This window comes from Vulpes lagopus, chromosome 14 (assembly GCF_018345385.1).
Source record: "Vulpes lagopus strain Blue_001 chromosome 14, ASM1834538v1, whole genome shotgun sequence".
Classification (NCBI taxonomy): Eukaryota; Metazoa; Chordata; class Mammalia; order Carnivora; family Canidae; genus Vulpes; species Vulpes lagopus.
Genome location: NC_054837.1, coordinates 8045603 through 8055746, shown reverse-complemented (window position 1 = coordinate 8055746; position 10144 = coordinate 8045603). Strand labels below are relative to the sequence as shown.

The 10144-nt window shown below is 53.3% G+C and overlaps 1 protein-coding gene across 2 annotated transcripts in view; it reads left to right on the top strand.

The window, feature by feature from the left end:
• The first annotated feature begins 314 nt into the window (after positions 1-314).
• The window catches only part of DGCR8 (DGCR8 microprocessor complex subunit), a 36624-nt gene continuing 26794 nt past the window's right edge, over positions 315-10144 (top strand). Inside the window, exons 1-6 of one of the 2 annotated variants that reach the window (XM_041728579.1) lie at positions 315-470; positions 5197-5425; positions 5524-6197; positions 6673-6832; positions 9154-9296; positions 9459-9741. In XM_041728579.1, the coding sequence (XP_041584513.1) occupies positions 5535-6197; positions 6673-6832; positions 9154-9296; positions 9459-9741 (1249 nt within the window). In that variant the 5' untranslated portion in view covers positions 315-470; positions 5197-5425; positions 5524-5534. Of the gene's footprint in view, positions 471-5196; positions 6198-6672; positions 6833-9153; positions 9297-9458; positions 9742-10144 lie in introns of both variants that reach the window. The other variant, XM_041728578.1, reaches the window with a different exon arrangement.

The following is a 10144-nucleotide window of genomic DNA, read 5'->3' as shown; positions in this document are numbered from 1 at the left end:
TGCTCTGCGCTCCCCCTTCCCGGCATTCCCCGCGCTTCCCGCGCTCTCCTGTTCCCGGCATTCCCCGCGCTCCCCGTTCCCGGCGCTCTTCGCGGCCACCGCCCCCCGCGCGGCGAGCCCCGCCCCGGCGGCGACCGTTAGCGCGGCCGCGGCCTGAGCGCCTGGTCCCGCCCACGCGGCCGCGCTATTGGGCCGCGTGCCGTGGCCGCGAGCGCCACGCGCCGCCGATTGGCGGCCTCCACAGCCCGCTGCGCGGTTCCCCCAATGCGGGGCGGCCGCGCGCGGGGATTGGCCGCGAGTCGCCAAGGCCCGCCCTCCGCTCGCCCCGCGCGGCAGGCGGGTCCCGCCGACCGGAGAGAGCTTGGTGGCCTTCCTAGATGGCGGCGGCGGCGGCCGTGGCGGCTAGGCCGTGAGGGTCTCCGTGCTTTGGTCGGGCTGCGGGCAGCTCGGGCAGGCCGCGGGCGCCGGAGGTAGGTGCGGGGCGCGAGGGGCGCCCCGCGGGCCGGGCGGGCGGGCGCCGCGGCCTCTGCGCGAGGGCGCGTCCTTCCCCTCCCTCCTTCCCGGGCCGAGGGCTGAGGTTCCCGGGCGGCGGGCTGGGGCGGGGCGGGGCACGAGGGCGCGCGGCGGGGTGGCCACGCGGAGTCCCGGCCTTTGTGAAGCATCATGGCCGCGGGCCTCGGAGGACGCGGGGCGGGGGTCCCGCCGTTGGGGGGGCGGGGGTCCGGCCGTGGGGGCGGGGGGCGGGCCCCGGGCTCGGGTGGCGCCGACGCCGGTGCCTCTCTGCGGGGATGAGCAGGCCCCTCGCTCTGCGGGCCGGAGCCTTAGCGGCGCTTTCAGGCGGGAAAGGTATGAACGCGGCTAGTGTTCGCCCAGGATCCTGCCGGGCGTAACAGTTTGGGAAATCTGAGAAGTCGCCCAAGTCTTTCCTCCGCCAAATGCTCATGGATTGAACGTCACGTAGGGAAGCGGGATGTGGTTTTGTTGTAACAATGGTCGTAGTAACGAATGGAAGGTTGCAACCTGTTGATAGTAGTACCTGTCAAGTATTATTACTCGGTGGACTTGGGTTGCTCGTGGTAGGAGCCTGATTTGCTGTTCTGCATGCTTGCATGTACCTCGTTACCTGATGCACGGCAGTCCAGGCTAGGGCTGGTGACTCTGAGAGGCCAGCCACCCAGCGGAGACCCTGTTTCCTGGCCGAAGCCTGGACTCCCAGTCAGGGGCCTCAGGCACAGTGGCCCAGACCCTGCAGCAGGCTGTCCCTCACCAAAGGGAGTGAATGGCCAGTCAGCAGTGCGCCTGTGAGTACAGGATGTGAGGCCTATTGGAGGATGACAAAAGGAGTGGATGAGGTCATACTGCTGCTGGGTTGGGCGGGAGGCTGCAGTGTGAGAGGCTTGACTGAAAGGCACCAGCCCCAGCCCTGGACATGAACGCCAGGGCCTCGATGCCACCCCAGCAAGTGGACTTGAGTGAAGGGTGCTGTCCAAGCCTGTTGGATTTACCCCACCTACTAGGGATCCAGGGGAGCCTGCTGCGAGTCTGCTGCTGGCTGTCAGTCCCCTTGGCAAGCAAGGTTTGCATCCGTGTGTTCAGCTGAAGCAGCAGTGAGGCTGCTGGTGGAAGAGTCCTTTGAGCCCTTGATGGCCAGGCACTCTGTAGTGCACTTCCTGGGGATTGTTTTATAAAACGACCGTGACCTTGGTGGTAGAAAACGGGAATCTCACTGCATTACCTGGTCTTGGTCCCTCTTAGTAGCTGCCCTTCCCCCTTTGGTGGTCTCATCCAGCTTCCTGGCTTTAATGCCTTCTCTCCTTCACATCTCCAATCACTTCCAGCCCTGGCCCCCCGTCTGAGCTGCTGTCTTTTCCATATCTCCATATGTTACTTTGATGCCAAGTATCCATGTTCAAACCTAAAGCCTTATCTTCACCCACCCCACACCACTTCTCATGATGCCTTCACCACCTCAATGCATGACAGCTCTGTTCATGATTTAGGGTCACCCGGATTCCTCTCTTAGGCTTCCGTGCAACACTCAGGACCATTTCTTACCACCTCCAGCTTAATGTGCTATTTTGAACTGCCTGGTGAGCCTCTTAATTCCTCTCTTTGCTCTCACCCTTGCTCCTTCCCCCACTCGCCCAGGATAGTTTTTTTGGACACAGAATGGTTCTTACAAACTTAAGATAGTGTAAAACTGGGGAAGTGAGCAGGGGAACCACCTTGCCTGGGTGATAAAGCAGCTTTACTACTTTATAGCTGTGTGACCTTGAGCAAGTTGCTTAACCTTTCTGTCCTTAACCATTCTCTCAGTGCTCTCTGAGAACCGGTGAGTGAAAATGCGTAACACTCTTAGAGCAGGGCCTGGCTGAAGGCTGGCTGCTATTGCTGTCTTTGGATCATTCAACCTCACTGCTTGGACCCTCCTGTCCAGTGGCCCATCTCTTAAGGGTCACAGTCCTGGTCTCACTCCCCCTCAGCATGTTGCTTTCACCTGCTGCACTACACTTCTACCCCAGGGTCTTTGCTCTTCCGCCACCTGGAATGTCTCCTCCTACCCCCCTAGCTTACTCTCTGCTGCCTTCAGATGGGCTCTGGCTGTGCAGCCCTTGCCATCTGCCCTTTCTGAAGCTGCCTCCCCTCCCCCCCAACTCCTTGTTTTGTTTTCTCTTGAATACTCCTCAGTTTTTCCTATTTGTTGTTTGTCCATCTCTCCTACTAAGAAAAGTGAGCTCTGTGGGACAGGAATTTGTCCATTTTGTGTTCTTAGCCTCTAGAATGGTACGTATGCCACATGGAAAGTGTTCAGCAAACACTTGTTGAATGAGTAGAGTAAGCTTACCAGGTAAAGTAAGGCACTTGCTAAGGAGGGCCCTCCTGCGGAGCTCAGCCTTGAGCTGCTGCCCTCTGGGGCTGAGTGGACTTTCCTGATCTCCCAGGGAGAAGGAACAGTCTTTTTCTCTACAGTTCCTGACCCCACCCTCTGCACCTCTTCCAGGCCTCCCTGCATTGTTGTCATTATCATCTTTGCTTTGTGCTTTGATACTGGCAGTTGCTTGGTCTTTTAATGTGGGTAGCAGGTGTCCCCATCCTGTACCACCCTTTGTTTTTAACACCCCCCCCCACCCCCTTCAGCCACCAGAATCACAGATTGGCTCTTCCTAGTATCTCTACAGACCTACCAGAAACTGAAGGTTTTGGTCCTGATTTCTGTCTGTGTTCTGTAGCACTGGACATGCTGACCTGTCTGTCCTTCTCTGAAACGATCTTTGTTGGTTGCCAGGAGACTGGCCTTATTTCACTTGGTGCTCCTCATGCCTGTTTAACTGCAGCCTCCTTAGCGTTTACCTCGGTTCTGAGTCTTGTTATCTGTATGCTTTATTCCCTTGATCTTCAGCACTTTTGACAAATATACCTTTGGGGGAAGTATTGTGTTAAATTCCCATTGAATTTAGGAATCTAGAAAATAGCTCAGTGGTCATTGCCTTTCCAGCTGTGTCCAGGTGGTGGGGACCTTGTCTCTTTTTCATGGTAGTACATCCCTTAGAATAGACCAGTGAATTTGGTTGAATTAATCAAATCTAAACAAGTCTCTGGTTTTTATGTTGTGTCTCCTTGAAAGTGCAACCACCACGCTCTACTCCTTCGCTGTAGACTTCTTAAATGTGTGATGTCTGCTGTCTTCTGTTCTATCCATGCAGCCAGTCAGGCCTGCCTTGTGTGGGCATGGGCATGCATGTGTGTATCTGCACCCGTGTGCATGGCATGTTCATGCGTGTGTGCATGGTGTGGGAGTGTGTTTGCATACACATTTGTGTCTGCACGTGCTTCTCCTGCTTTGATGCCCGGCTGTCCTGCAGACCTCTGGGTTTTTGGATTGTCCTTCTGACCTGCCTTTTCATGTCATCCCTTTTTTGTCCTTTCTCTGAAGGGAAGCTTCCCAGAGTTGCATCCTCAACCCTCTTCTTGGTCTGTGTTGCCTCTCTGGGCAGCCTCTCTCCTGTGGTTTTGGTGACTACTACCTCGCTGATGTGTTCTGGCCTTCTGTTTCTGGGCCAGTCACAGCTCCAGAGCTGTGGCCTCAGCACTTGTTGGACAGGTCTGCCTGGAGGCTCCATCCGTTCTCCTCTGCAGGCTCCTGCCTGAATGCTGGAACACGTGTATCCCTCCAGGGGAGAAGCTTCATTCGCCTTCAGTTTCCTCTTGTCTCTGCTCTCCACCTCTACCCGGTCAGCAGTGTGGTCAGTTCCATGTCTTTACTGTTCTTGAGGGCTCCAGCCCTGTCAACAGAGCCTCTTTCACACTTTTGTGCTCTGGCCTGGAGGACTGCCCTCTATGCCTTGGGCTTAGGCACTGGGCCTGGCACAATTGTCAGTCTCCTTTTCTAAATAGGGACTGAATTATGACATGGGAATCACTTCACCTTTGGTGGCTCCTTATTGCCCCTAGGATGGAGCCAGGCTCCAGATGGCCCCCAGGACTTCCTGTGCCTTGGCTCCAGCTGTCTCCTGAGGCTCCCTGTACCAACCCTGGCCAGGTTCCCTTCCCCACAACAACCTCCCCCCTCCTCTACCGGGAACAGAACCACGCCACCTCTGGCGACCTCAGCACGCTGCATCACTGTCCTGGTCCACGTGCCACCTTGTGGGCCCAGGACAGTCCTGGGGTCCCTGGGTAGCAGAGCGCCTGGCCGTACCTCTGAGGCCCTAGTGCTGCAGAGTTGAGCTGAGGGTCTCGCACTCGCCCTCACCCTCTGACTGACCCAGCCCTAGCAGGTGAGTGGATCCATGTCGCTCTGATGGCCAGAGGGAGGCCACACACCTTATGTGTGTTCTGGAAAGGGCAGCCTTGCACCGCGAGCTTGCTTACCAAATAAATTGAGTTAGGGGAATGCTGCGGTGAAGCTTAACCCAGTTTTTAAAAATCTTTTTTGAGCCTTAAGATAATACTTTTTTTTTGTGCTTCTGAAGTAGGAATTACAGCGGACAATTAAGTAATTTAACTTGGGACTAAAATCATAATTCAGGTTCTGAAGGAAGAACGTAGAGTTAGTTTGTTTTGAAGCCTAGAAGTTTGTCTAAGGCAGTAGTATTTTAAGTTCTTTACTGCATCGTTAATGGCACTTGACTCTCAATACCAGGGAAGCAGAAGGTTTCTGTCATTTTGTGACGATGTTTTTAAATCTCTTTGCAGGTGGAAGAAGAAAGGTGCCACTTTGGCATGAAGACAGACTCGCTTAGTCGTCAGTCATTTAAGCTGAGTGCATTGTGATTTCCAATAATTGAGGCAGTGGTTCTAAAAGCTGTCTACATTAATGAAAAGAGCAATGTGGCCAGCTTGACTAAGCCGCCAGCGTGTGCAGCGCGGGCAGGACGGCACCCGGGTCTCAACGGACTTGTGCATGTTAGCTGTATAGATTTATGTAAGGTTTTTTAAAACTTTGGTCTTTTAAAATAGTCTTAACCACTTTTACTATGGAGACATATGAGAGTCCCTCTCCTCTCCCGCGTGAGCCCGCAGGAGAAGCGGTGATGGAGAACCGAGCTTGCCCCCTCCAAGCGCTGCCCCGTGAACAGTCTCCACCACCTCCCCTGCAAACGTCCAGTGATGCAGAGGTAATGGACGTTGGCTCTGGTGGTGATGGACAGGCCGAACCCCCTGCTGAGGACCCGCTCAACTTCTACGGAGCTTCTCTTCTCTCCAAAGGATCCTTCTCTAAGGCCCGCCTCCTCATAGACCCGAACTGTAGTGGCCACAGCCCGCGCACCGCCCGGCACGCACCTGCGGTCCGGAAGTTCTCCCCTGACCTTAAGTTGCTTAAGGATGTAAAGATTAGCGTGAGCTTTACCGAGAGCTGCAGGAGTAAGGACAGGAAGGTGCTGTACACAGGAGTGGAGCGTGACGCTCGCGCAGAGTGCGGTCTGGCCCTTAGCCCTGTCAGTGGAGATGTGCATGCTTGTCCCTTTGGCGGGAGTGTTGGGAATGGGGTAGGTGTAGGGGGTGAGAGTGCTGATAAGAAGGATGAGGAGAATGAGCTGGATCAGGAAAAGAGAGTGGAGTACGCAGTGCTCGATGAGTTAGAAGATTTTACTGACAATTTGGAGCTAGATGAAGAAGGAGCAGGCGGGTTCACGGCTAAAGCAATCGTGCAGAGAGACAGAGTGGATGAAGAGGCCTTGAACTTCTCCTATGAGGTATGTCGGCAACCCCTCCTTTGGAGCACTCTTAACAAAACCCAAAGAGAGGTGTTGGGAACTGCAGCATCTTTTGAAAGCTGATGTTGCAGAGGAAAAAAAACCCATATGAGGTGGGATAATGTTAATGTGGAAGAGAAAAGGCTGTAAGAAGTCCAGGTGTTTACATTTTTCTAATGAAAGGTTTGGCTGAGCAGTCGACCTTGTACCTTCTATGCAACCTGAGTTGGAAGGTGCTCCTGAGAAACGCTTCCTGGTGGCATGTGCACCTGTACCAAGCATCAAGTGTGTTGGTTGCAGTTGTCAGTTTCTTCCTGTTTGTTTTTCAGATGATCACGCAACATAAAGGCATACCTAGGTCCCCACTTGAGAGTGCCTCATTTCTGTGTGTGTTCTCACTAATGCTGTTAAGCTTGCCTTCGGTACAGGAATGCAGGCTCTGGGGGCCGTGGTGTCTGAACAGCGTGTTTTGCAGGATGATTTTGACAACGATGTCGATGCTCTGTTGGAGGAGGGCCTTTGTGCTCCCAAAAAGAGGCGAATGGAGGAGAAATATGGGGGAGACAGTGACCATCCATCTGACGGAGAGACAAGTGTGCAGCCAATGATGACCAAGATTAAAACCGTGCTAAAAAGTAAGTCAGCCAGTCAGAAAGTAGTGTGTTTGTGGGGTGGCAGAAGTACAGGTTTAAGAGCCCTTGGGTGCCAGGCAGTGGTCTGGGCAGTGGGCACATGTTTGAGGGAGGATGGGCATGCGTGATGAGGGGGAAGCAGACAAGACACAAGGACGCACCAGATGCATGATGACCTGGGTGCAGATTGTAGTGTTTGCTGTGGATACACACCATAGAGCAGCTGGTGTCGTGCAGGAGAATGGGGAGGGCACTTTGATGGGGTGAGGAGGGGGAATGCTGTTGCTCAGAGATGACAAGATGGGAAACTAGAGGCCAAGGCCAGAGGTGGGTGCAGCATTCCTTTAAAAGTACAACTCCTATGGCTGCAGCATGGTGTGTGTACTTTAGGTGGGCAGGTGGGAGCTCCTGTGGTAGGGATGAAGGTATTCCAAAGCTGCATTTGGATTTGGGGGTGGTGGGTGGAGCAGTTGGGAGGCACCCGGAGCTGTGCCCATGCTACTCCTTTGCCAGTGTGCTGCAGATCTGGGAGCAGTCGGTGTCAGTTTCTATCTTTTCCTGGCTTGGAGTTGCCTGTGAGTGTCCACGTGGAGATGTTGGGCTGGGGATTGGGCGATGGGAAGGGGCTGAACAGATGTGCCAGGGACTCGGGCACATAGTTGAAACCTTACGCTGAGGTCTGGGGTGCAGAAGGTGGGGTGATTGGAGGAAATTGAGGGGCAGGTGATGTGCAGTGTCCCAACGCAGAGTGGCCAGTTTGGTTGTACTGGGTGCCACATGTGTCTGCCCATGTTAACTAGTGGTGGGAACAGGATGGGCGTTGGGTTTATCAGCTGTAGATGGGGTAAGTCTGGGGCGCTTCAGCTTCTGGGAAGACATGTGGGGGCAGGCTTTACTTTACCTCCAGAAGGTCTGCTTTGTACTTTTCCCGTGGTTTCAGCAGTCTGAGCAAACAAAGCCTTGTCCATCCTGAGCGGCCCACAGGTTCACAGTATGCCTGGCCATGACTACAGGCATGCCAGTGGGCCTGCCAGCACCGGGCACTGCTGTGTCTTTCCCTCTGCAGCCTTCTGTTCCACCTCACCCACCTGGCAACCTACCCCAGAGTGCTGCCTACCACGAGCTACAGCATGGGCCTCAGACTCACAGGCTACGTGTGAGCTGCATGTGAGCTTTGACGGCTGGGCCAACTTTCTGACTGCAGTTGTCACAAATGAATGGCTCACATGCACCTGTGTCCCATGTTGTACTTTGCTTGCATTTTGTTTGCTTCTCCTTGTCCTGACTTACCCCACAGCTGCTGTAAGGCAGCTCCTTGACTCTACCCTGGGTAGGGGAGAGTGTCTAACATTGTCTATGCACCTCTGACTTGTAGTGCTCCCTCCTCAGGGCCATAGCCAGTATTGTTGTGTTCTGAGGTCAGGCCAGGAGTTAGCACAGCCGGGTAGGGACCTGACCCTGGAATGCTACTCCCTTTTCCGTGAGAGTCACTTAGGCCATTTCATTATGTGTATGTTTTTTAGATTTCATTTGCTTGTTTCTTTTGTCCTAAATTCTGCACTTGCTCCCAATTCCTGTAAGAGCATTAAGTTTCAGTTAAATCTTTGTGTTTTTCCTAGTCACCAGGCCTGCCAGTGGCAGGTGTCAAGTGAGTAACAAGTCTTGAGCTTTTTCTCTATGACTGCCTGTAAAGGATTGGGAGTAGTGTCTTAAAACTGATTTAGAAATGTAGAAATTGGAGGTAGTGTTTCACGGGCTGGTGAGAGTGTGCAGCTTGGGTACAATGAACACTTGTTATCTAGTCACGGGGAACAGTGGACAGCAGACATGCAATGTATTAGCAAAGCTTACTCAGCCCCTGGGGTGCCTCTGGCCACATCCAAGGCAGCCAGTGAGGGATTGATGTTTGTCATGCCTGTAGCTATGCAGGTAATAGCTGAGGCTGGGACTCATGTCTTGCAGACCCTTTCCCAGGCACTTTCGTGCACCACATATTGTTCTAGGCCCGAGAGTACAGCAGTGAACAAGATAGACAGCTTTCTGCTGTTGAGGGGGAACTTTTCTCTGGGTTGGAGCCATATAAACAAGCACAACAATTGAGAGCAAAGTTTCATGCATGGGAGGTCTGAGTTGTAGGCGGGGCTGGCAGAAGCTCTGGTGGAGGGTGGGGTACTTCCCTACTCTTCTAGTTCTTAGAGGTTCGTTCTTTTTAGTTCTTGGTTGACTTTACTATTTTTATCTCCCATGTGTCATAAGTTTGAAGTCCTCTCTACAACTTAGTGTGCTTTTGAAGTGATTGGGGGATGGTCTTGTCTTCTGTGCAGGTCGTGGCCGTCCTCCTACAGAACCATTGCCTGACGGGTGGATCATGACATTCCATAACTCTGGAGTCCCCGTGTACCTACACAGAGAGTCTCGGGTGGTCACCTGGTCCAGGCCGTACTTCCTGGGAACGGGAAGCATACGGGTAGGGGATGCATCAGTCATGAATTTAGTCTTGTAAGTTTGCAGACTGAAAATACACATGTTGTGTTTGCATGGTAGCCAAACAGAGGCAAGTGGAAGGCTTCAGATATTCAGAGCTTTGGGGTCATCCTTGTAATCTTTGTTGCAATTTCACTATCCACAGAAACATGATCCTCCTCTGAGCAGCATTCCTTGTCTGCATTATAAAAAAATGAAGGACAATGAGGAAAGAGAGCAAAACAGTGAACTCGCCCCCAGTGGGGAAGTGTCTCCTGTCAAGCCCCTGAGCCGATCTGCAGAGTTGGAGTTCCCTCTGGAAGAGCCCGACTCCATGGGAGCTGACTCAGGGGCCCTGGATGAGAAGGACCCACTGGGGGCTGAGGCTGCCCCTGGGGCCCTGGGGCAGGTGAAGGCCAAGGTTGAGGTGTGCAAAGATGAATCGGTTGGTAAGTTTCTGGGGTGAACTTTCTTCCTTGCTGGCTGGGATCCATCTGCAGGGATTTGGCTGCACTCCACACCATCACATTTCTTCTGCTGAAGGCCACCTATTCCTGGTTTTGTCTGTGAGGAAGGGACTTCTAGAGACCTTTTCCACTCATGTGGTTGGAAACGTCTGCCTCCCTGATCTTAGAACCTGCCTAGGTCTGCAGGCCCTACATGGCTGGTTGTGCCATGAAGATGGCTACTGTCAACGCAGAATGGCATTTTTCTCTGGTTACTTATGTGACCTTTCCTGAAATCTTGTTTTTTCAGTAGGAGGTGCTCATGTCGCATTGTTTTGATCTTTTTTTTTTTTTTAAGATTTTATTTATTCATGAGAAACACAAAGAGACACACACAGGCAGAGGG